Below are 25,698 nucleotides of genomic sequence, written 5' to 3' on the forward strand. Positions count from 1 at the left end.
CAACTAGGTGTTTCAGCCAATAGCCCTTTGACAGGTGTGTCTCACTTGGTGACCCCTTACTTGAGCCAGTTTAAGCTGAATAGGCATTAAGGACCTACAGAGGAGGTCCCAAGGTGTCTTCAAGTCACCTTTAGCTCATTAGAATACTAAGCTCTCCTCCTATGAGCAGAGTTTTCCATCATTTTTTGAACATACAATGTATGTACTAGCATGTTGACATGCTAGGCATGAGCAGTTGAACCAAAAGTGCATATGCAAGCTCCATGCCCCCTCCTCCAAAACGCTGGGAGACAGTGCTTTGAAAGCTATCTCCCTGTGTTCTTACTTATAACAATAAAAAGCTCTTTGCTTTCAACATTTCCTTGGATTGTGCTCAACATGATGCACCCCAAGTGGCAAACCTATATAATGATAAGCAATTAAGATAATAGGAGCTCACCAAGATAACCAGATATAAGAATAAGAAAAACAATGAAACAGGAGTGCTGGGGTGGCTTAGTTGGTTGAGCCTCTGACTCTTGATTTTGTCTCAGGTCATGATCCCAAAGTCATGGGATCAAGCCCCACATCAGGCTCCACACTGAGTGTGGAGACTGCTTGTAATTCTCTTTCTCTCTCCCTCTGTCCCTCTCCTCCATGCTAATAAGAAAAAAAAAAAAAAAAGAAAGAAAAACAATGAAAAGAAACATATGAAACAATTTTCAATCTCATCACATAACCAATAAATGTGAATTAAAACAATGCCCTACAAACCATTATTAATTTTTAAAATTCAGTGGTACAATCTTTTAGGAAGGGATTTGGCAACAGTAACTAGAAAAAGATCCATTTGTTGGCTTCTGCTATAACTCTATCCTAAGAAAATATTCCAAGATATATAAAGATGTTCACAGACTACTTTCATAGAAAACAGAAAAATCTGGGGAAAAAAATCTAATGTCCAACAAGAGAGAGAATGAATGAGCTAAAAAAATCATATATTGGCTTAAAGAAATATATTTTTTTAATTTTATTTATTTTGAAGGAGGGGGGCAGGGAGGGGCAGAGAGAGAGGGAGAGAGAGAATCCCAGGCATGTTCCACATTCAGTACAGACCCCAGTATGGGACTCGATCTCATGACTACGAGATCATGAGCCAAAATCAAGAGTCAGATGCTTAACCGACTGAGCCACTCAGGTGCCCCAATATTGATTTTTTTTATCAACAAGAGATCTTTGAAGGTCTCTGTAATAACACTGAAATATTATTAAATGATAATTAGTGAAAAATCAAGAAAAACTATGTTTAGTGTAACAACTACATTAAAATGCATTTGGAGAAAAGTGTCACAAGAAATGTCGTATAGTCAACGATACAAACTCTTGACTCTGAAGTTGTGACTTCAAATCCTGAGGCTAACACCTCCTAGTAATATAACTTTGGCCAAATTACCTGATTTGCCTCAGTTTCTCACCTATAAAACGGAAGTTAATAATAGCAGCTGTTCCTTTTTCCAAAGAAGACATCCAGATGGCTAAGAGACACAGGAAAAGATGCTCAACATCATTCATTATCAGAGAAATACAAACCCAAACCACAAGGAGATACCCCTCACATCTGTCAGAAAGGCTAAAATTAACTCAGGAAACAACCGATGTTGGCAAGGATGTGGAGAAAGGGGAACACTGTTGCACTGTTGGTGGGAATGCAAACTGGTGCAGCCACTCTGGGAAATAGTGTGAAGGTTCCTCCAAAAATTAGACATAGAACTACTCTAGGGGCACCTGGGCGGCTCGGTTGGTTACGCAGCTGACTTCAGCTAAGGTCATGATCTCTCAGTTTTCAAGTCCAAGCCCTATGTTGGGCTCTTGCTGACAGTTCAGAGCCTGGAGCCTGCTTCAGATTCTGTGTCTCCCTCTCTCTCTGCCCCTTGCTGTCACTCTGTCATTCTCTCTCAAAAGAATAAACAAATATTTAAAAACACAGAACTACTCTATAACCAGCAATTCCACTACAAGGTATTTATCCAAAGGATATAAAATGCTGCTTCGACGGGGCACATGCACACCAGTGTTTATAGCAGCACTCTCAATAATAGCCAAATTATGGAAAGAGCTCAAATGTCCATCAACTGATAAATGGATAAATAAGATGTGGTGTATATATGGAACAGTACTCGGCAATCAAAGAGAATGAAGTCTTGCCATTTGCAACATGGATAGAACTAGAGTGTATTATGCTATGAAATAAGTCAGTCAGAGAAAGACAAATATCATATGATTTCCCTCATATGTGGAATTTAAGAAACAAAACAGGTGAACATAGGGGAAGAGAAAGAAAAATAAGATAAAAACGGGGGGAGGCAAACCATAAGAGACTCTTAAGTAAAGAGAAGCAACTGAGCATTGGTGGAGGGGAGGTCAGTGGGGGATGTGCTAAATGGGTGATGGGCATTAAGGAGGGCACTTGTTGGGATGAGCACTGGGTGTTATACGTAAGTGATGAATCACTAGGTTCTACTCCTGAAACCAATACTACACCGTATTTAACTAACTCGAATTTAAATAAATACATTTTAAAAAATAATAGCAGCTGTCTCATAGAGTTATGACAGCAAATGAGTTAATACCTGCAAAGCTCCATGAGCTGTGATGTTGATATGGTAAGCTGCTAGTAAACATTAATGTGAATGCAGCAGAGTGCTAGTAGGCATTGTATTAGGGAGATAAGATTCTGAGTGTTTTCATTCCCATTTTCTAAACTTTCTATGATATTATTTTTGTTTTACAGTAAAAATGCATATTTTAATAATAAAAAATACTATTTCTAATTCATGCTAATCTCTTCTCTTGCCTATATTCTAATTCCACTCCCTCCTGTTTATCTAGGACCTGGTTCCATCCATTATCTCTTTTCTGTTATCTCAAACTCCTCTAATGATTCACTAAATAAACAGATTCCTAACTGTAATCTTTACTCTCTTCACTGTCACACTTCCTAAGGAAAAAAAAATTCACAATAACTTTCTTCAATTTGCATTTCCCATTCACTCTTCGGTATATTGGAATCTAAATTCTCTTTCCGTTATGCCATTCTAACAATGTTGTTAATTTCCTTAACATTCAAAACTAATTAATGTATATCCTATTTACCCGATCACAGGTGTTTTAACACTTCTAGTCACTTTCTCCTTGAAATTCTCTTCACTGCCCTATCACACTTAGAAAGGAGGATGTGAGAGGAGGAGGAAGCACAGGTTTTAGAATTGCCTCTGCTGGAAACCGAAAGCTGGTAGCCTGTGTCTGAGATCAGGTCTGAAGCCATAGACTGTAGGACCAATTCAGAAAGGAGAAGCAGGTGTGGTCAAGTGAAAGCGCTTGGCTGGGGAAATCCAATAATGGAACCAGAAAGCAAAGTGGGTCAAAGACAAAAGAACACCCTGAATCCCAAGGGGAACAAAAAAGTCTGCAGTTGCAGAAGAAAATCTGCAGAATCCCCGTGACCACTTCAGCAGAATTGTACTGTCAAATCTCAGTGTGTGGAGTCTTTTATTCTCAGAATATCTTAAGGATGCTTTTTTTATGTAACTCAATACCACCCTCTCAGACTCACCTCTTTCTTCTCTAACTGTTCATTCTCCCATTTATTAATCCAGCCTTCCTTCCATTTATCGTAGGTTTACCAAATGATCACCATAAGCCAGGCATTGTGATATGCCATGAAGCTGCACAATAAATAAGGTAAAAGTCCTTCTCAAAAGCTCACCCAATTCATATTTCTTTCTCTGACCACCACATTAATGTGTTTCCCAAGGTTCTTACCTAGACACTTCTATGCTACTCATGGCTCCAACTGTCTCACATTACCAATGGGCTCCCTGGCTTCTTCATCTGATACTTGTAGATATTTCAAACTCAGGACGGCCAACACCAGACACTCATTTGCCACCAAACCAGAAGAGATCATTATCAACCTAGAAACTTTTAAGTCATGCATCAACTTTCCTGTCTTTCACCACATAGATGAACAAATGGATAGCAATTCTTAACAATATCATCTCCTAAAAAGCTTTCAAAACTGCACTCTCCTCTCTATTCTAACTCTACATTAATTTCAGTCCATAATTACTTTCATAAAGCCTTCTGTTTCCTGTCATCCATTATCTCCCCCTTCCAGTTCATCATTACTACTGATGTCAGAATTATCTTTCCAAAAGACAAATTTTATCCACCATTGCTTTGTATCCGTATGTTTTACCCCTGCATTCTGGACATTTAGATTTTGTCCACAGATTTCTTTTGTTGTTGTTGTTTGTTTATTTTTGAGAGAGAGAGAGACAGAGTGCGAGCAGAGAGAAGGAGACACAGAATCAGAAGCAGACTGCAGGCTCTGTCAGCACTGAGCCCTACATGGAGCTCAAGCTCACAAACCACGAGATCATGACCTTAGCCGACATCGACATCGGATGCTTAACCGACTAAGCCACCCAGGCACCCCCATCCACATATTTCTTTTTCATCTGTATCTCTCAACACCATGCTGGATAAAAAGAATTGCTTATATTTCCCAAACACAAGAAACTTTGGTCATGCTTTATGCCTTTCTTTGCCAAAAATGCTCCAACCTTGTTTTCCATCTGATATGTCTAAATTTGCTCAAATATTACTTGCTAGGCAAAGTATTTCCCATCTCCTTCAGAGCTGTCCAACTTCTCCACGGAACTCTGTGCTTAGAGTATATCTCTATTAAGGAAGAATCACATTTGTTTTGCATTCATTTGGACATCTATATAATACTTGTTAGCTGTCTCCAACATTGAAATGAGTGCCTAAATGTAGATTGTAGAGATCATGTATTTTTTATTTTATATTTTCCTGCATCCAGCAAAATGGCCACCGCAAGTCTTTGCTGAAAGAATGAATAACTCACAGAATAAATAATGAATAGGAGAAAATGTGTTTTTCTTTCCCTTCATTACATGACTAGGAGGATACAACATGTATCTCAGTGAAAGGGCTGAGAAAATGCAGATTGAGAAATAGAATGAAAGTCAAAGGAGAAAGGCAGGAGAAATCAAGAGGAATCACTGGTGTGCACAGAAAACAAAGCTGACATCTAGGAAGAGAGGCAGAGCATGAGAGGAGATCAAAGTGAAAGCTGGAAAGAATCCAACAGGAAAAGGAATATCAGAATCCCAATGAAATCTTTGCAGTTTGACTCCACGAACCCAAACAAGTCTCATCAGTTTGTCATCCTGGTAAAGACAGGACATTCCACAGTTCCTAGGAAAAGAACTAGAAAAAAAAACTTACACTTGGCCAGCAAGGCATCCGATCAAAAAATTTCCCAGAGTATATAGGTCTGATGCAATCTGGAGGTTCTACTCCAGGTTCATTGTTTTCAGTCTCTTTTCTCTCTTCTGGTTGTTGGGCAAACTGGCACTCAGAAGGTTCTATCACCAAGCCCATTTGGGGGCCTGTTTCATCTGGCTCTTCTAGACCAGTGTCTACCACTGCAGGAGGCTTCATCTCTGCACTGGGCTCCATTACCACACAGGTACCTCTTCCCAGTTCCTGTCTAGGATCCATATCCAAAGCAGGCTGTTTCCCTACTGAAGCCCCTAATGCTTTAGGGGAACCAGCTGCAGAGCCTCTCCTGCTCCCTAGAGCCTGTGGACTTTCGCCTCCCATGCCTAAGCGAGGCTGTATTATCCTTCCAGAACACCCTGCCAGAAGACACTCATTTTCTAAACCCCCTCCTCCTGACACCGTACCCAGAGGTTTTGTTTCCCGTGAGGCTGAGACCCCATAGACTCCTAAGTTACTCCTCTCCGTGAGGGTCCTAGATGTACTCTGTCTTTTTAATTTCATTTCAAGCTCCTTGCTCAACAGAGATTTTGTTTCTGGTGATGCATTCCTCTCAAATTTATTACTAACCAAGAGGTTCTCCCTACATGGGGAATCTTCTTTTCTTAACCCTAACTCTGTGGGAGATTTTGTTCCCATGACGACCCCCCTCTCTCCTAAATCATCCTTCCCTTCGTGAGTGAGCCCAACCTCTATGCTCTGGGGAGATTTCCTCTCAGACACCCCCATTCCTCCAACAGCACTCATCTCAAAGGGGAAGTCTATACCTGGCTCAAGGAAAGTTCCTAATCCCTTGGGGTGCCCCAAACCTTTGGGGGACCCCACTCTCACGAAAGAACACATCTCAACTCGGACTCCCTGCCCACAGCTTCCTGCCTACGAAATAACACCTAGCAGAAAGGAGACTAAGGTCTGTTTACCCGGTTACCTAGGAAACAGGGGCGTGGCTTAACGCGCAATTGTTTCTCGGGGCAGGATCCCGCCCATTTCTCCCCGACTTTCTCCAGTCAGTTTCTCTCCCTCTCTCTCTCCCCCTTCTTCTTTTTCAACTTCCCTCCCTCTCTCCTCTCTTTTCCTCCTTCTTGACCAAATCTGGAGGGCAAGAAAACAAGGAGGATGTGGTTTTGGGCACTGGAGAAAATGTTCACTAACTTCTCTTCGGGTTTCTCTAGCAAAGCAGTCCCCTCAGGATGCGTTCAACTGTGGGCTTCCTCCTCCTGGCCATTGGCCTACTAATTTTATGGCAATCAGGATAAAAGTAACCACTTCTCTGGTTGTGACCATTAATTTAGGTCCTTCCTTGTGCATGTACAAGCACAGTGCACGTAGTTCTTTCAGCCTAAAGAACTGCTTTAAATTCTGTGAAGTGATTTGGTACCTGTGTTACAGAAACTACTTAAAGTCTTTGAGAACATTTACATTTTAATAAATAGGCTTTAAATAGTATTTAAATATGTTAAAGTTTGAGGGGTGTTATACAATAATGCATGTCAACTTCTTAAAATATTGTGCAACTCAAACTCTGGATATGTAAGCATGAGCTTTTCTTTAAATTGGGGCTACAACTTGCCAGGTTTTAATGAAAGTGTATTTAGTAAATATTTGTCATGTTTTACACATACAGGGGATACAGAGCACCTAGCGTAGAATCTGGAATTTATAGGATTCCAGTCTTTTAGAAACTATGAAAAACTTGTAAATGAAAAACTAAAAAAAAAAAAAAAATGCTTAAGAGACATTTCACATTTGAACAAATTGTGTACTGTAATTTTCATATAGTTAATATAAATATTCATCTCCCCCAAGCACTTTAAATGACTTGAAAGCGTGTAAATGAAGGGATGTCTGTATGTATAAGCGTTCATTCAATTCTTTCATTTTTACAAATAACTACTGAGTACCTACTTTGTGTCTATGATGGGAATATAGTGAAATATAAGCCAATCCCTCTCTCTCGGAATTTATATTCTAGTGGGGATAAATAACCATCAAGTAAACTAATAATTAAGATCATTTCACATAGTGATAAATGTTACAAAGAAAACAATACTTTGATATAAAGAGATGCTACTTTAGAATCGGTGGGCTTAGAAGTTCCTTAGGTACATGACAATTGAACCGAGGCTTGCATTTAGCCGGGCAAAGACACAAACTTTTTAAACATGACTAGCTCAAGTTCACATAATTTTTTTCTCATTGCCTTGCCATCATGCCCACGTTTCCTTACGTTAGAATTACCTTTAGGTTTGCCTCCAGGTAGTCCCAGTTAAAACAAAATGTTACCAGTCATTACTATCTATGATTCATTCTTCAACTACACAATGGAGGAAAGACGTCCTGGAAGAGAAGGTAGAATATATAGGGTAAGAGTGCCAGGGGCGACAGAGAGACATAAAGTGCTGGGAATTTGTGAGTGGATGTTTATAGATTTGAGAGCAAAGGAAGCACTAAGGGCTGTGTTCAAGTCTATAACTTTATTTAGGGTCTGTCCACTTTGTAGCTTCCTTAACAAAATCTGTCAATTAGTAGGACTCCACATTTGACACTAAAATATATGCACTTATCAGTCCTCCTCAGTTAACTGGGGCTACGAAAAAAACACGGGCATATTGTGAGTGGCAGCAGCAAGAGGAAAGCTTTACTGTGGCATTTCAGTCTCTGGCAGCAGATCTCAAAAGTGCTTAGCCACTGGCACAGTTCTCTTTAAGACAAACATTATGACTAAACTACAAAACATTGTGGAATGTATTCATGAAGGAGGAGAATTAAAAGACCAAATTGGTAGAAGAAAATAAACGAGGAAGCAATATCCTAGAACAATGAAACGGGGAGTTCCTAGCAATTTATAAATTTCCGCATCCCTGTGTTATTTGTGAGGTCTTCTCCAATCAAATGCTCACCACTCTAAATATAATTAGGTTCACAAATATTTTTGAGGCCCTTGTTATCTCAAAGATGCTTTGTGAGGAATTGAAATGATGAATAAATAACGGTCTTGGTCCTTTAGAACTTTAAAATCCTAATGAGATTTTAGCTTCCCTAATGGGAACAAAAACCTGAGGAGAAAAGTGTAGGCACTGTAAAATAAGTTGGTATTAGAACCACTACAGAGAGTAAAGTGAAGTAGCGTGAAACTACAGGAAAAAAATAACTAAATCTAGTAAAAGTACAGTTAACCCTTGAACAACACAGATTTGAACTGTGTGAATTCATTTATATGCAGATTTAAAAAAAATTTTTTTTTTCAACGTTTATTTATTTTTGGGACAGAGAGAGACAGAGCATGAACGGGGGAGGGGCAGAGAGAGTGGGAGACACAGAATCGGAAACAGGCTCCAGGCTCTGAGCCATCAGCCCAGAGCCTGACGCGGGGCTCAAACTCACGGACCGCGAGATCGTGACCTGGCTGAAGTCCGACGCTTAACCGACTGCGCCACCCAGGCGCCCCACGCAGATTTTTTTAAAATAAATATATCAGAATTTTTTTTGGAGATCTGCAAAATTTTGAAAAAATTTGCAAATGGCATAGCCTAGAAATACCAAAAAAATTAAGTGAAAGTTAGGTATTATTGTAAGAGTGCAGTATGTAATACATTTAACATACAACATGTTATTGGTAAGGCTTCTGGTCAATACTGGGTTATTAGTACTCAAGTTTTGGGGGAGCCAAACATTACATGCAGACTTTCAATTGGGTGGGGTCAGTGCCCCTAACCCCTGCATTGTTCAAGGGTCCACTGTATCTTCAGATGCCATCCAGAGGAGTTGGCGTCCTGGCCAAAGTGAAACCTGCAGTGATGGGTGGTAACAGTGTTCTGGGAGGGAGAGAACAAAATGATCAAAAATGCCAAGATGATAACATACCAACAACATTCTGGGAACAGAATAGACCAGTGTGATTAGGATACAAAGCAAGTGTTTGGGGAGAGGGAGACCACAGAAACAGAATGAAAGAAATGTGGGACAGGACTACAGAAGTTTGGACTCTATTTTGCAAATGAGATATCCCTGAGCATTTCTGAGAATGACCGGCTGAAGCGTACAGAATGATTGAAGACAGGTGTGTGCATTAATTCCTGTTTATATTAATACTACCACAGCCTGGGTGTTGGGATTAGATCACAGATTTGGGGATTAGAGAATTTTTGGTATTAGAACGGACAATGGTTTATGAGGGAAAACAGGAAGAGTGAAGATGATTCTGGCCTTTCATGTTCAGGTGACTGGGAGGCTGTTAATACCAGTCAACAAGGCAGAAGCAGGTTTGTAGGTCTGGTTTACATACTGTTGACATGTCAAAACTGATGTGACATATCCTATTTCCTGATTCTTCCTTGGATTGTCCAAGAGGTATTAACGTGACTAACACACCATATTGGAACAACCTCTTGGAATAAAGTGCCACAGATACCATTTAGGTATGACACATTATGCTCTTCTGGTTAGTAACTGGGGAGTTGATCTAGAAGACTGGCTGTTCAAGGATTCAAATCATCTTCATTGCATAACGTTGACTGAGAACCTTCAGGATACCTTCCCTAGTACACATCCTAGACAATCAATATCGATGTTCTCAAAATGAAGCTTATAAATGGTAAACTGCAAACTGAAAAGTAGTCCTTATGCTGAGGGAAAGTCAATTTAACATTCCACCAAATTACAGAATGAATTTTGTTTTGTTTCAGATACCTGGCCAGAAACTACTCTATGAACTTTAACAAAGCAAGGTGTGTATGTAGGTCTGCAGTGGATGGTAATGAAAGTTTAAGTTGTACTGGAATCCTGCTTAAACTCGGGCTGTGGAGCCAGCCTTCAGGTTAGAATACAATTCATCACCAGCGCAGTGGGGATTTTGGACAAGTTACACAATCTCTCTGCCTCAAATTCTTTACCTTTAAAAAAGGCACGCCTCATTCATTAATTCCACACTTGACTGAAGATTCTGAGCTGGCAGGCACTATGCGAGACAGCGTTGAGGACCACTTTGGGGAGTTAATATTCTAATGTAGGAAGGCATTTAGTTTCAGATACTAGTTTCAGAGTGAAACCTTCTAGTATAAGAGTAAAATGGAAAAACTCCTCTAAAGCGTTTCGTACAGTAATTCGCAAAGGAAAGCCCCGAATAAAAGCGAGCTATTATTTTAAGATTTGCTCCCCACCACCACCATCAAAAATAGGTACACTGAATGAACAAAAGCAAGTTATTAAGATTTCCTCGCCTAGAGACAACTTTTGGTACGGGGTCTAATCCTCTTCCCTGGGTAAATAACCACACCTTTACAACACATCCATCCCCCACCCCCCCACCCCACCCCGCAGGACGTGTTCGGGGGCTCTCACGTGCTAGAAAAGTACACCCCCTCCCCCACCCACCCACTCCCCTTAGCCAAGTTGCCAGGGTTGGGGTGTTGCACAGGGTAGAATAACTGGGACTGTGTGCAAATATTCAGCGGGAACTTCGCCGCCCCCATGGCGGGGAGCAACAAACCCCAGTTTTCTCACGCTTCCCCGAAAGCCAGGGAGTAAAGGAATAACCCCCCACCCCCACCCCCACGCCGGCCGCCGGGAGACCGAGACCGCCACCAAGATAACAATGGCGCCGACAAGGGCGGGGCCGCGCTTGCCTGGGATGTGGGAGGGAGGTGGGAGGTGGCTGAATCCGACGCGGCCTCTCGCCGAGGTCACGTGACACGGCCCACCCGGCCCCGAAACCAGGCCCGGCCGCCAGGGCTTCGACAAGGGGCGGGGGAGCAGACGGAGAGAGCGCACTGGCGACGGCGGAAGTGACGAAGAGGCGTAGTTCGCTACGTGCAGCGACGTGGCGGCGAGGCCGGCGCCTGGCGGCGGAAGTGGCTCCCGCGCTGGGACTTGAGTGTTTGTGTTTTGGTTCGCGACGGAGCCGCCGGCTGGTCTGAGGGGAGGAGGCAGAGGAGGGAGGAGGAGGAAGAATTAGTCGGAACTCGAGCGCCGGCGGTGGCGGAGGAGGAGAAAGGAAAAGAGGAAGGCGGAGCGGAGAGAGGCGGAGACGGAGCCGGACGGGGGCGGCACCACGGCACGATCCCGGCACCGTCCAGTCTGAGGGGAGCGGCCTGAGGAGGAGACGCGCCGCCGCCGTCTAAGCCACAGCGTCACCCTCTCCTCGGGCCACGCCTGGGACCTGCTGCTGGGAGGCTTCAGCCCCGCGGCTCCGCGTGCTGCGGTCTCAGGTAACCAAAGCGTCCCTCCCCTGCCCGGCGCCGGCCGGGACCCCAGGTTATACGCCGTCCTCGGTCTCTCCGCGGCCCTGCCGGCACGGAGTCCCCCGCCCATTCGTCCCCGCCCGGCGCCAGTACCCAGAGCTATCGAGCCTGGCGTCTCGTCCTGCCGGCCCTGGTGATTCATTCCTCAAACAGCTCTGGAGACCAGGATTTGCAGACTGGCTGAGGGAGCGACGGGTGTCACCCTCTTCCCTTCTCAAGATGGCGCCGTGAAAGAGTGCCGGAGGCCGCGGTTCCGTCTGGCCCCTGTCCTGGCAGTCCCGGAGGGGGTGGTCCCAGCCCGAGCCAGGCCAGGTCGGGGGAAGCAGGATGGGAAAGAGGGCCAAGGGGCCTGGCGGGCCCTGCTTGTTCAGGCCGTGGGGAGTTCGGTATCAGTTACTCAGGTACTCTCCAAGGAGCAACCGGGGCCTACAGCAGGTGTGAATGGGGGGGAGCTCCGCCTACCTGCGACTTCCAAAAACGGGTAATGGAGGGGGGAGGCGCGTCAACATGCTATGCCTAGGGACTGTCTGGTCTAAGAAGGGCGGTGAACCGCAGCTTAAAAGAACTCAAGACAGCTGGGCCGCTGCACCCGCACAGTGGGTAGAGACCTTATTAAACCTGTCTGCTGTTCTCCTCCCTGGGAGCTGGTTACCCCCGTGAGGTTTTCAGACTGTAAGCTCTAAACGTCGCAATTCACATAGTTGGGGTTTGGTCTCACTGCTGATTCGGATGCCTTTCAGATAACTGGTTAAAAAAAAAGAAACGTGGACCGCCCTGTTTTAAGTCAAGAGAGCTCAGAAACTTTATTTTTAATGCAAAATTGGGACAACAGGAGCTCATAGGGTTGCCGTAAGCAAAATTCATGGAATAATGGTTGGCACAAAATAAGGGTCTGGTAAATGTTAGCTGCTGTTATTGATGCTATCTTTATTAACGAGCTCCTAGAGGACTTTATAGGATACCGGTCGTTCTCAAAAGATTTTAAAATGCATTTTATGCAGAATCTTCGTTTTGCAAAACAAAAGTTTCGGTAGCGAATAAAAATGAATGCCCATGATTTTTAACCTTACTGTGCTAACTTTATACATTTATTTCCTGCTCTAGAGTGTTGGAGAGAGATCTATTCCAACAGCTTTAACCCTTAAAAGGCACAGCAAAAAAAAAAAAAATTTAATTTTTTTTAATGGGAGTCTCATGTTTTCCCTGAAATTTTGGGCCTTGAAAATTGGGAGCATGTTGTCCCTGACGAGTATTTTAATTTGCTGTTTTGTGGGTAGTGAGACAACTGGGAAATATTTCAATTGGTATTGAAATATCTAAAGGTGTGTTCACATGTTTAGTCTGCATGATGTTCTGTTTATTTTATCAGAGAGCCACTCTAATTGCCATTTTTCAGTCCCTGTTATGTGTTGGCCACTGTATTAGAGACTTTTTTTTTTTTAACATATATTCTCTCATTTAATTCTGCAGCAGCTATGTAAGTTAGTTAGGTATTTTGGAAATGGAGACTTCAGTATACCCAGTCAAGATTACATCACCAAATCCAATATTTTTTAATGTGGTGGGGAGTCAGTGTGGAGATTGGGGCATTTTTTTATTACAGAAAAATGTTAAAGTACACAAAAGAGGGGGAGAATAGTAGAATGAACCCATCACCTGCTTTAAATTATCTATGGCCAGTAGTGTTTTATTTATATCCCTACTGTTTAGAAACAACTTAGACATACCATTTCACGTTTAAATAGTTCAGTATGTGTTACTAAAAGAACTCTGCAAAGCTGCTGTTGAGATAAGGCAGTGGTGATTTTATTGTCTCAAATAGAAGGTCTCATTGGTATTTATTAATCCATTGTCGAGAGGGAGTTTTATATAACCTCATTTCATGGGGAAAGCAAATTTCTTATATGAGGTACCTAAATATAACAGTGATTTTTAGGGGGAGGAATCATCAGGTTTAGTATTACTAGTAAGCACATAATCAGATTTTGACTAAAGATAAGAAAACTGTGATTTTTGAGTAGATTGGAAGAGAGTCCTTTTTAATGTTCCCTTATTCTTTTCAGATTGAAAATTAGCAGTAGGTATTAAGAAAAGAGATAGAAGTTGCCATTTAGGCCAGTTTTTTTCTAAATGTGTTAAATGGAAAATAACGACTTAATTATTAGCCCCGAAACTACAGAAGAGTGTAAGTAAATAAGACACCAATAAGCTAACCACATAGAAAACCACTGTTAACACTTCCATGTATGATGTATTTGAGCACATGAGGAAACAGTTTTAAGTCTTTTAGCTACTAGACACACAAAATACTTGTTACTTTGACATTACCGTTAATCAAAAACTGTACAATTTAATAGGGGCCTTCAAATAATAATAGCCAACATTTGAGTTCTTACTATGTTCTAGGATCTGTTGTAAGAACTTCCCATTTATGAACTGAATTTTCCCCAAAACTGTTTTAACCCATCTAGTCTGGCTCCAAAACCTGAACTCTTAAGTCACCTCTCAGGTTGACTGGGTTTGAAACACAGCTGTGTTGTGGCTCTGTCATGGCTCTGTCACAGTAACTGTGTGACTTCAGTCAAGTTACTTAACCTCTCTGTGCCTGTTTCCTCATTTTTAAGGATTGTAAGTCTATAGGATTGTTGAATGACTATGTTAAGTACTTAACTACCTGGTACAAAGTTGAGTCTTAAAGATTAGCTTTAAATCTTTTTTTGATCTGAAAATTATAGCAGGATTTTAGGCTTAAGTCTCATACTTTTACATTATTTCAGTACAAAGGTGGTGAATTTAAATACATGGGAATCGGTGTCCTGTAGAGGTTACAATTATCATATTATATGTGATAGGCAAAATTACTGAAGTGATTAACATTAGATTTGTTTACTGATTTGTGTGTTTAATAATACAATATTTGTTTCTTTACAGGTTTCTCTACATCCAGAAAGAAAAAAATTTGACACCTTGCATCCTGGAAGTTCATTTAAAAGACTGAAATTAGGGACTTCTTTCAAATTTGGACATGGCTAATCGAGGAGCAACAAGACCCAACGGGCCAAATACTGGAAATAAAATATGCCAGTTCAAACTAGTACTTCTGGGAGAGTCTGCTGTTGGCAAATCAAGCCTAGTGCTTCGTTTTGTGAAGGGCCAGTTTCATGAATTTCAAGAGAGTACCATAGGGGGTGAGATTTTCTTTTTTCCCTTCATTTAATTGAATCATACATTGGCAAAAAAGATTTTGCAGTTCCAGTTGTGTGATGATGAATACCTAAATAGGTCACACAGTGAAGAAAACCATTCAGCAGACCTCAAGCTTTAAAACTTACCTTGATTTTTGTTTAGGTAGTATCTTTCTACATTTTGATTTCCTGGTTATCCCCAAGATGATTGTGTAAAAGCTGGACTACAGATACAAGCATGAACAGAGTCAGTGTCCCAAGTAATTAAATTTGATCCGATACCTGTTTCTTGATAATGATTAGAAGCTTCTTCGAATTAATACGTTTGTGCTGAATAATATTGGCTTTAGAATGAATAATGAAAATAATAAATAGTGAAGGTTAACCTTAAAATCCTAATTCTAAATAACTAGACTATTTGTATATTAACACTGATTAGTAAAATTAATTAAATTGTATTAAACTTGAAGAGAAAAAGTCAGTGGTCAATGGAAAGGGACATGAAAGGGAAATGGGACCTGGAGAGAAAGATCAAAGATGAGGAAGAGGTAGAGTAAGCCATGGATACAGTGGTTTTGGTAGGGTTGAGATGGGATGAGGGGAAGGTAAGAGGCAGGACAAAGGAGACAACTAATAGTGCAGTGTGTGGATAAAGACAGGAGATTGGTGATTGAATTAATCACATTCACAGCTATATAGCATTGGAGCAAAACTTTTTTCAGTGCCTCAGTTTCATCTGTCAAATGAAGCTTTTGAATTAGGTAATATCAGAGGAACCACACAGCTTTAAGATTCACAATATTTTGCAAGGTGTGTGTAATTAAGCAGTACTATATTTTTAAAGGTATACGTAAATAGATTTTGAAAAGTCAAACTTCTGAAATATGTGACCCAGCTAATATGTAGCAACTTTAGATCTGTGTTTTAGGAATATAACTTTATGTTGTGCATTTAGTGTATGTTCTCAGGTACACTTGATAATTTTATTCATAGTTCAGACCTTTCTAATGAAATAGTTTGTAAAACTGTACTACCTCCTAACTTCCCTGCGTACAGAAAATACAGTACATAGGTGGTATTTCCACTTTAATAGATGTAGCAATGTGTTTGTCATCTTCTTTCATTTGTGTATATATCAAGTTACACAGTGTTCTATTGTTTCAGTGTTTTATGTTTTTTATAATGGGTGACCTTCAAAAATGTAGTCCACATCATTGAGGTTTTGAGTTAAAAATGTAATGAACAATATACATTCTTTGTGATTTTTTTGTTAGAACATTTACACACACACACATTTGGTTTAGGAATGAAATATCTCTCAAGGTAGTATCGCTTGTCAAGTAATTGTCAGTGGCAGCATTTCCCAAAGTTCATATGCATTCTAGGCTAAATACCTGGGCCAGATAGGTTTGGGACTGGCTCTGTGCCACCCTCCCCCTCTTCACAGTGCATAGTCCATTAACAACACTGAAGCACTATATAGTAAAGAACTTAATTCCTGGGGAACTGCAAGAGCCTCAGGAGGGTTAGACTAGAATCTTTGTTTTTGTTTTGGATTTTATGGTCATCCAAATGTACTTTGTCCTAATGATATTTAAAGAAGGACATTTGTAAGAAAAATTGAACCCTGTCAGTGAGTTGTAAATATACAGATCTGATAAATGTTGTATGCGTATATGTAATCTGCATTTCCATTTAACACAAATCAGGTGATCTACATTTATGGATTTTTCAAGTGTTTTGTTCCTATATCTAAAGCTTCCTTAATATTTTCTACTTGTGCAAATTGACTTTTAAAACCAACTTTAGAAGGGATTTATATCCAAATTTCTCTGTTAACGGTTGTTGGACAGTTTATGTTATAGACGACCAATTTTTAGGAAGTCTGACAGTGCCATTATGATTATAGCTGTGAGCACTGGGTTTTTGTTTTTGTTTTGAGACATAGTTGACATAGTGTAAGCTTAAGGTTTAAGACATTGATTCGATATGTTTTAATAGTGAGTGCTGTTTTATGCTCTTTGATAACAGCTCTTCGCCCTTAGGGACAATACTAGTATTCTGTTGTAAGGATTTCATGGTTTGAGCTATTTAATTATCAACACCACAAGTCCATAACTTGTAAGTAATATATATTTTTGTTTTGGCTGATGTGTGGTAAGACTTACCTAACAAATGAACTTAGCCAAATGTTTGCATTTTATTTTTTGATGGTTTATACCTACTAACATTAGGTATGGTCTGAAGAGCTAACTTAAAATTTTCATGTTTGAAATCATATGCTATGCTCTTGAGTTTGTGTATTCTAGAGCCTTACCTTCATCAAGAATATCAGGGTAGTTTATGCAGTTCTAAACATGATAGCTCGATTTAAGAATCAGTGTTGTCTCACTGCATCCTATACAATTGCCCCTTTGCCCTATAGCACTCATAATAAAGTTAAGTAGTTAGATGTTGGGTTTAATACTTCGGGGAGTTCTAGCTTATTTGTAGGGATTTAAAGTCTTCAGGACATTTATGTTCTTATTGTTTAAGACGAACCCAGGGGCGCCTGGGTGGCTCTGTTGGTTGAACATCCAACTCTTGATTTCAGCTCAGGTCACGATCCCAGAGTCGTGGAATCAAGCCCCGCGTCAGGCTCCCACTGCCCTTTCCCCCACCCTTACACACACACTGTCTCTCCCTCTCTTTCTCTAAAAAGGAAAAAAAAGAGCCCAGAAGGTTAGCAAGGAGCATTTGGTTCATATGGTTGTGTTCCTCAGTATCTCCTCAGTAAATATCTGTTGGATAGGGCTGTTCATCTTTCACTTAACACCTTGAGTACTTTAAGACTTTAAAGGTTTCAAGTGAGTTACTCCTGTCAAAAAAAATATTGTTTAAATACATTTAAATGCTATTTATAAACAAGTGGATCTTCAGCGTAAGTCAGAGCAAGGTTAAAATATGCAGTGAAGGGGCATCTGTGTGGCTCAGTGGGTTCAGCGTCCACCTCTTGATTTCAGCTCAGATCGTGATCCCAGGGTTGTGAGATTGAGTCCTGTGTCAGGCTCTGCACTGACATTGCAGGGAATGCTTGGGATTCTCTCTCGCCCTCTGCCCACTCCCAAAATAAGTAAATAAACCTTTTTTTTTTTAATATGCAATGAAATAAGATGCAGTCATTCAACTCTTCTTCTTTTCTTTTGAAAGGTAAGTGTGTGATACCAGAGTTTAATTTTGAATGCACTGATCATCAAAGGAATGTCAGACAAGTTTAGGTTACAGAACTGTACGGGGGAATATTAACATTCCTCCTGCAGGTAACTGTTATTTTTGAGGTTTGGTTTAGCACCCTGGTTCTCAGAATGTTCCGTAATCCTGGGAACTTGTTAAAAATGCAAATTCCAATGTCCTATATTGAACCAAAACACTGAAGTGGGACCAGTAATCTTAAATGTTAACAAGTCTCCCAGGTGATTCTGTTGCATACTGAAGTTTGAGAACCACTGCTTTTTGTGTTCTGAGTAGTCAGTATTACATTTACACTAAAGTTTTTGGAATAATTGCTTTTTGTTAAACTGCAGTTTGAGTAGGGTTTTTGAAAACATGTTGTTTGTTCAGCTACTCCAGTTTGAGGATTACAAGTATTGTGTCCTGGTAACATCACACATGACTTCTATCTCTTTGTATGGGAACCCCTTCCCTCAACTCTGTTAACCTGGTAGGCCCTTTAAGAGAGTATGGCCCCTTCTCTGTCCCATCAGGGTTGCTCTGCTTTGTCTCTCTTTACTAAGGGACTTTGTATAGTTTTCAGTTATCTGTACCAGTGCTGTTCTCCTTTATTGCCAAAAGTAATCAAGGGCTGATTATACACTAAGTTAATTAAAGAAACAAGTGCCTTTTTAAATTATAGTTCCAGCACATGGCACGTATTAGCTGCTTGATCATAGGTAAGTCAGACTCAGCTCTCACATGAAATGGAAATAATGTATCTAACTAGAAAAGTTTTTAGTAAGGGTTAAATGAAAGTACATATAAATTTCTTGGCACAGTGCGTAATACAAAGTAAAATGCTTATTAAATGTTAGCTGTTACCACTACCATCACCATTACTTTTTGCTGAGTCATTTTTATCATTGTTATGTTGCTACAGCATGACATTACTCCGTATAGTGCATGGCATTTGATTTAGGATATGACAGTAATAAGTTTTTTCTGTTTAGATTTCCTTTGTTGGAAGATGAAACTTTTTTAATTTTTAATGTTTATTTTTGAGAGGGAGAGAAGGAGACAGCGCGAGTGGGGGAGGGGCAGAGAAAGAGGGAGACACAGAATCTTAAACAGGCTCCAGGCTCTTGAGCTGTCAGCACAAAGCCTGATGCTGGGTTCTAACTCATGGGCTGTGAGATCATGACCTGAGCCAAAGTTGGATGCTTAACTGACTGAGCCACCTAGGCATCCCTGGAAGATAAAATTTATAGGAACAAATAAGACTTTAAAAACTTTATAAAAGCAAGTACTTAACTAAATTTGAGCCATCCTAAAAATGAAGTTTTTGCAGATTCATTCAAGTGGATAGTATAAGCATGTACAACTAAGTTTTTTAAAATTCTGCTTGGTAAATTCTTACTAATTTTTCCCTCTCCATTTATTGGTTTTCACAAAACTAGTTAGTCGTGTATATTACATTAAATGCATGCCACCCACATGAACTAAGCTATTTGTGGAAGTTTTCTCAGAGGGGGAAATTACACTGTTAAATAGAATACTGAATGTATTCAGATATTAAACTTGTCTCCTAAACTGAGAAAGAAAAGCCAGCCAGAAAATTTAAATCTGAATAACTTACATTCTTCCTGTAGTAGTAAACTTTCTACTGTTGCCCTTCACTTGTTAGCCTTCAGAAAGACTGATTTGTATACAAATGATCCCCAGTTTGCAGTGGTTCTACTTAGTTCAACTTCATGATGGTGTAAAAGCAATACAGACAGTAGAAACCATACTTTGAATTTTGATTTTCTTCCAAGCTGGCAGTATTTGGTACAATACTCTTGTGATGCTTGGAAATGGCAGTGAGTTCTAGCTCCCAGTCAGCCACGTGATCACAAGGGCAAATAACCGATACAGTCACAACCATTCTGTACCGGTAACAGCCATTCCATTTTTCATGTTTAGTACAGTATTCAAAAAATTACATGAGATATTCAACCGTTCATTGTAAAATGGGTTTTGTGTTAGATGATTTTGCCCAGTTGAAGGTTAGCATAAGTGTTCTGAGTACATTTGAGCAAAGGTAGGTTAGGTGTATTAAATTAATTTTTCATTTTTTTTTTTTATTTTTTTTTTTTAACGTTTATTTTTATTTTTGGGACAGAGAGAGACAGAGCATGAACGGGGGAGGGGCAGAGAGAGAGGGAGACACAGAATCGGAAACAGGCTCCAGGATCCGAGCCATCAGCCCAGAGCCTGACGCGGGGCTCGAACTCATGGACCGTGAGATCGTGACCTGGCTGACCTGGCTGAAGTCGGACGCTTAACCGACTGCGCCACCCAGGCGCCCCAATTTTTCATTTTTACCAAATTCTCAACGTGATGGGTTTATCAGTATTAACCCCATTGTGACTTGAGAAAGGTCTGTAATTGTAACCCTTACATTTATTACCTTTATCTTTTTTCATCACATTGCTCTCAATTAAAAGTACTTTTGAGAAAGGATGGAAGACCTAGATAGAGACAGACCATAAGCATATGGTTTTTGACTCATTAGAAAAATGGTGTTTGAAATGTTCATTGTTCTTTCTAATACAGTGAGAATTAAAATTTGTGGAAGTTAATCATTGGTTTCAAGTGAAAGAATATTATCTTTATGCATGGTACTATTTCCTTCTAGAAAGTATGTATTCAGTATCTGAGATAGGTTGTATTACTGAGAGAAGTTGGTAGAGATTGGCTACTTTATATCAGTTTATACGAGTTTTGTCCTAAAAAATGATTTTTTAATAGAATTAACAGTAATTTTTTTTCTAGTATCCTACTTCAGAATGTTATACAGGAGTATTTAAACATTGCTGCCACTTAGGAGTCTGTAATCTTGTTTTTAGTCTTGGCAACCTTTTATGGACACTTTGTGAGCCCTGTTCGAACATTTGTAAAATGAGAGGATTGTAAGTAAGAATTCTTCTAGAGCAGGCTTTTTTTTTTAGTGTGTACTTTCCACATTAAACAGTATAATCAGTACATTTTAATCTTTTCCTCCTCTTAAAATTTATTTCATAATTTCAGTTTTTGAACATCAGTTTTTGTCCTGTCTTAACTTGATTCATTGATTGCCCTCTGGTGCTGCTTAAGTGTTCAAAGCTATTTGGTAGAATGGTTTTTGCCAGTTAGTTCTAACTACAGCGAACAGCCTCTGTTGATTAATTTGCTGCTTTTATTCTCTTACAGACTGGGAAGTAAGATTGTCAAACTTCTTTAAAATTCATTTATTCAACAGATTTACCAAGCTCCTAACATTGTGCTAAGTACTAGAAATCAAATCTTACAGTTTAGGATGGGAGACAGATTGAGTACACATAAGGTATGAAAAGTGGTATTATAAACCACTATTTAAATTAGGCCTAAATTTCTGACTGATCTTTTTTATTTATTATATATATATATATCCCAAAAAAGGATACATACGTATATATAAAGGAAGTATATTCTCAGTTACATACTGAAGAAATGTGTAAGTTTGCGTAAACTTTGGTGCTTGGACTTCATGACATCTATTTTGGCTGCATTCGGACTATTTTTGCTACCTTTCTGTTGTTGACTCTGTTCTGAACATTTAAGGTTTGTGGATAATTGACCTTCGGTAGACACCAGAGGCACATAAGATACTTGGTTTGAATGATTTGATGTGGTGGGTTGGGAAACTTTATTTTTATTTATTTATTTTTACTTAAGGTTTATTTATTTTGGGAGAGAGGGTGAAAGCAGGGGAGGGAGAGAGAATGGGCAGCTTTTTAAGAACTTCGTTAATAGAATAAGAATTCTGACTTGATAAAAATAGAGAAAACATTGTTTTTGAAAAATGTTTCTTTTCTCCTTTTGCATCTTACACTATATTATAATAATCAGCTGTTACTTATATGCAATCTTGTGATGCGTACTGAATTTAACATAGGATAAGCTAATTTGTAGTCATCATTGAGCTTTTATTACAGACCTCTTGGTGGAGAGAATAAGAATGTGTAAGAATGAGAAAAGCAATAGGAAATAATTTCAAGAGGTTTTGGGAGTTTGATCATTGGCTAGCTTGATATAAATACGAACTAGCTAGCAAATTATTAAATTTCTCAAGATGAAAGTGTTACTGAAGCTACATATTGGATTTTGGAAATGAATATCCTTAGTGCTTTACAAGTTTTATAAAACAATATTTGAAATAAGTTGATAAACAGCATTCACCCTCTTTTCAAGGTAATACAGATGTGGAAAGTAGAACCAGGATGAGGAACCAGTTATTCATGGTTTCTATCCTTGAGGATAGCAAGTGCTTTCGGACTCAAAAAGAAGAGGATAATCTGATGATATGGGACTCAAGTCACTATATTAATTATTGGGTACCTTTAGCATTTCTCAGCATTTTACGAGGACCTTACTACGGTTATATGAGGTTACACTAAAAATTCTCTTTCCTGTATTCTCCTAACCCACTGGGTTCTCTCCGTCCCCCACCCAAGACAATGTAAATTTGTTATATGCCCTTGGGAAGTTACTATTACTTTTAATCTATATAGTCTCTTCCCCATTTAATACAATTTGAAACATATCAGGGCTACTATAATGTAGCTTATATTTTTCACTTTAATATTCACGTGACTTTTTTTTTTTTTTTTCTTAGAAACAACCACAAAACTTGATGATTTAGAACAAAATCATTTCATCCTCTCATGGTTCTGGGAATCGAGTGGGCTTTGTAGATGGTTTTCTGATCATTCATGGGTTGCTATCAGTGCTGGGGCTAGATAGACTCAATCTCAACTGCTGCTAGCTATTGGTTGGAGCCTCAGCCAGAACACCTACATGCGGGCCTTACCACCTGTCTTGAGTTTCCTCACAGCTTGATGGATTGGTTCAAGAATGTCCCAAAAAGTACCAGGTGAAGCTGGGTGGCCTTTCATGACCTTGCCCCAGAAGTTACATAGATAGCATCAATCATGTTCTAGTTACAGACTCACAGATTCAAAGGAGGGGTGTCAGCATCATGTAAGAAGAATGTGGTGTGGGAGATCTTGTTGAGGCCATCTTGGAGAACACATTCTGTCAAAGATCTATCCATATCATTTTATGAAGAGCATCTTCATTTTTCTTAGGTGTAACAGTATTCCATTGCATGGATCATATCAATGTATATTTAAGTCACTTCTCTAGTTTTGAATTTGTACATTGTTTTAGATTTTTGGCTGTTAATATAATTTAATTTAATATAATGTAGTATTGCAGTAAATAATTCATAGTAATTTCAGATGTATCCCAAGTATCTCTATGGTATAAATTCCTAGAAGTTGGTTGCCTATATAAAAGGTTACATACATTTGTAGTTCTGATATAATTTTCTGACAGCCCTTCAACAACAATGTACAGAATGTGCCTGTTACTGTATATTAACTCAAAAGAGACTTGTAGATTTTGCCATTTTGCCATATTATGAGGAAGATCAATAATCTTTTCATATTTTTAGAGCCCATTGTGTTTCTGTTAACTATAACTTCATGATATTTTTATGTGAATTCATTTTTAATAGATGCTATTCTATTTTATTTCATTTATTAATGTTAATTTCTCATCTCTGTTTTATTCATACTTATTTTAGTAACTGGTAATCTCACATTTTTTTACCATATTCTTATTGTTGGACATTTAATATTTGTATTTTTGATTGCTGTTTTAATAATCCTCTAATTGTGGACATTTTCTTGGAATATTTTTTTTCTCTCTGGAGTTAATTCTGTAAGATAGAGTTCTAGATGTAGTTACTGAACCAAAAATAATTTTATCTAATGATTATGGGATCAAAAGGATTCCAGTCTTTTCATCAATTTTTTCCTCCCTTGGTGATACTTCCAGTTGTTTTTTTTTTTTTTTTTTTTTTTTTTTGTCATTGCTCAACTTAAATATGTTTTAAGATTACAAGTTTCTTGTAACTGTTAACTCTGGGAGTTAAAATCTTCCTTGTCTTTTCTCCCTTCTTTAAGTTGTCCTTTTCCATTCCTGTGTTGTAAAATTCACAAATATTAGAACTTTTAAGCTTCCTTAGTGGATAGGTTTATTGCTAAGCATTAAAGTCACTTCAAGACAGTAATACTTTAATGATCTGAGAGGTTCCCTTGAGGTTGGGGAAGCATTAAGTGCTAGGTTCTTAAACCCAATGCAGAAGGTGTATCACTAAAGAGAAGGGGGAAAAAAGAAGCTTCCCCCTTTTCAAATAAGCATTTTCATATTCTTTTAGGTAAATACCTAGAGGTGAGAATCCTGGATTGTGTATTACTATTTTTAATATTTTTTAATGTTTAATGTTTTCCATAGTGTCTTTATCAGTTTACATTCCCACCAACAGTGCACTAGGGTTGCCTTTTCCCCACATCCTTGTCAGCACTTGTTATTTCTGTTTTTTTTTTTAACTGGTCACTCTGACTGATGGGAGGTGATATTTCACTGTGGTTTTGAATTACATTTCCCTGATGATTAGTGACGTTGAGCATCTTTTCGTGTGTCTGTTGGCCATCTGTATGTCTTTGGAAAAAAGTATTTAGGTCCTCTGCCCATTTTTTAATCAGATTTGGGTGTTTTGAGTTGTAGGAGTTTGTTACGTATTTTGCATATTAACCCCTTATTGGATACATCATTTGCAAATATTTTCTCCTGTTCAGCAGGTTACCTTTTCATTTTGTTGATGATTTCCTTTAAAGTACAAAAGCTTTGGGGCACCTGGGTGGCTCAGTCAGTTAGGCATCCGACTTCGGCTCAGGTAATGATCTCAGGGTTCGTGGGTTTGAGCCCCAAATGGGGCTCTGTGCTGACAGCTCAGAGCCTAGAGCCTGTTTCGGATTCTGTGTCTCCCTCTCTCTCTGCTGCTCCCCCACTGGCGCTCTGTCTCCCTCTGTCTCAAAAATAAACAAACATTAAAAAATACTAAAAAAAAATAAAGTACAAAAGCTTTTTAGTTTCATGTAGTCTGGATTGTTTATTTTTGCCTCTGGAGTTTTTAACTCTGACTTGGCCACACTTAATTTCTAGCAATTTGTCAATTACAGCTTAGGTTTTTCTACCTGAGCTGGCTTGCTCATCCTTCTGCTCTGAGGTTATCCTTACCATATCCACCTTTCTGTACAATTTTGGGAGTAGCGTATTGCCTTCTCCCCTCAATTTTCTTACAGATCAAAGAAGAGTTGACAATTTTTCAGTTCATCTTTTTACTTGTTAGGATGGCGTGGCTACTTCTAAGCACCATACATGCAGACCTGGAAGCCAGAAGTGTCTTTTCCTTGCATATTACGGGAATTTAATAAAGTACTGTTTAAACTATTTAATAAAGTACCTATTGTCCACAGATAAAATGTCTTTCAAAGACACACATCCCTTAAAGCTAAGTTAATTTCATTAACTTTTTCTGTATTGATGTTCCTTGGAGAACATTTGTCTGAAAACTAGTTAGTAACTTCTCACAACCTCTCCCCTTTCTTCACCTTTCCTCTTTGTAATGTGTTCATTCTGCTTCCCAGTTTATTATTTGATACATCCTTGTTATATAAATCCAATCTGGTGAGAAAAGACTTTATAAAGTTTGGGCCTGTGGTGGGATAAGCACAGATTCTTAGCCTTGAAGGTTCATTTACTGATTTTATCAGTCCCATCATAGAGTGTTCAGGTTTGGGGCCCTAACTTAATACTAACCAAACTCA

General features: G+C 39.2%; 2 protein-coding genes across 6 annotated transcripts in view; one reads left to right on the forward strand and one right to left on the reverse strand.

The window, feature by feature from the left end:
* The window catches only part of EFHB (EF-hand domain family member B), a 50,513-nt gene extending 42,950 nt beyond the window's left edge, over positions 1–7,563 (reverse strand). For 2 of the 3 annotated variants that reach the window (XM_023260590.2, XM_003992159.5), the window contains exon 1: positions 5,293–7,559. In XM_023260590.2, the coding sequence (XP_023116358.2) occupies positions 5,293–6,189 (897 nt within the window). In that variant the 5' untranslated portion in view covers positions 6,190–7,559. Of the gene's footprint in view, positions 1–5,292 lie in introns of all 3 variants that reach the window. The other variant, XM_045037665.1, reaches the window with a different exon arrangement.
* Positions 7,564–11,414: 3,851 nt separating this feature from the next.
* RAB5A (RAB5A, member RAS oncogene family) overlaps positions 11,415–25,698 on the forward strand; it is a 30,278-nt gene continuing 15,994 nt past the window's right edge. Inside the window, exons 1-2 of one of the 3 annotated variants that reach the window (XM_003992157.6) lie at positions 11,415–11,552; positions 14,517–14,773. In XM_003992157.6, the coding sequence (XP_003992206.1) occupies positions 14,611–14,773 (163 nt within the window). In that variant the 5' untranslated portion in view covers positions 11,415–11,552; positions 14,517–14,610. Of the gene's footprint in view, positions 11,553–12,043; positions 12,067–14,516; positions 14,774–25,698 lie in introns of those variants that run through there. The other 2 variants (XM_019810758.2, XM_045037667.1) reach the window with 2 other exon arrangements.

Source organism: Felis catus, chromosome C2 (assembly GCF_018350175.1).
Source record: "Felis catus isolate Fca126 chromosome C2, F.catus_Fca126_mat1.0, whole genome shotgun sequence".
Classification (NCBI taxonomy): domain Eukaryota; kingdom Metazoa; phylum Chordata; class Mammalia; order Carnivora; family Felidae; genus Felis; species Felis catus.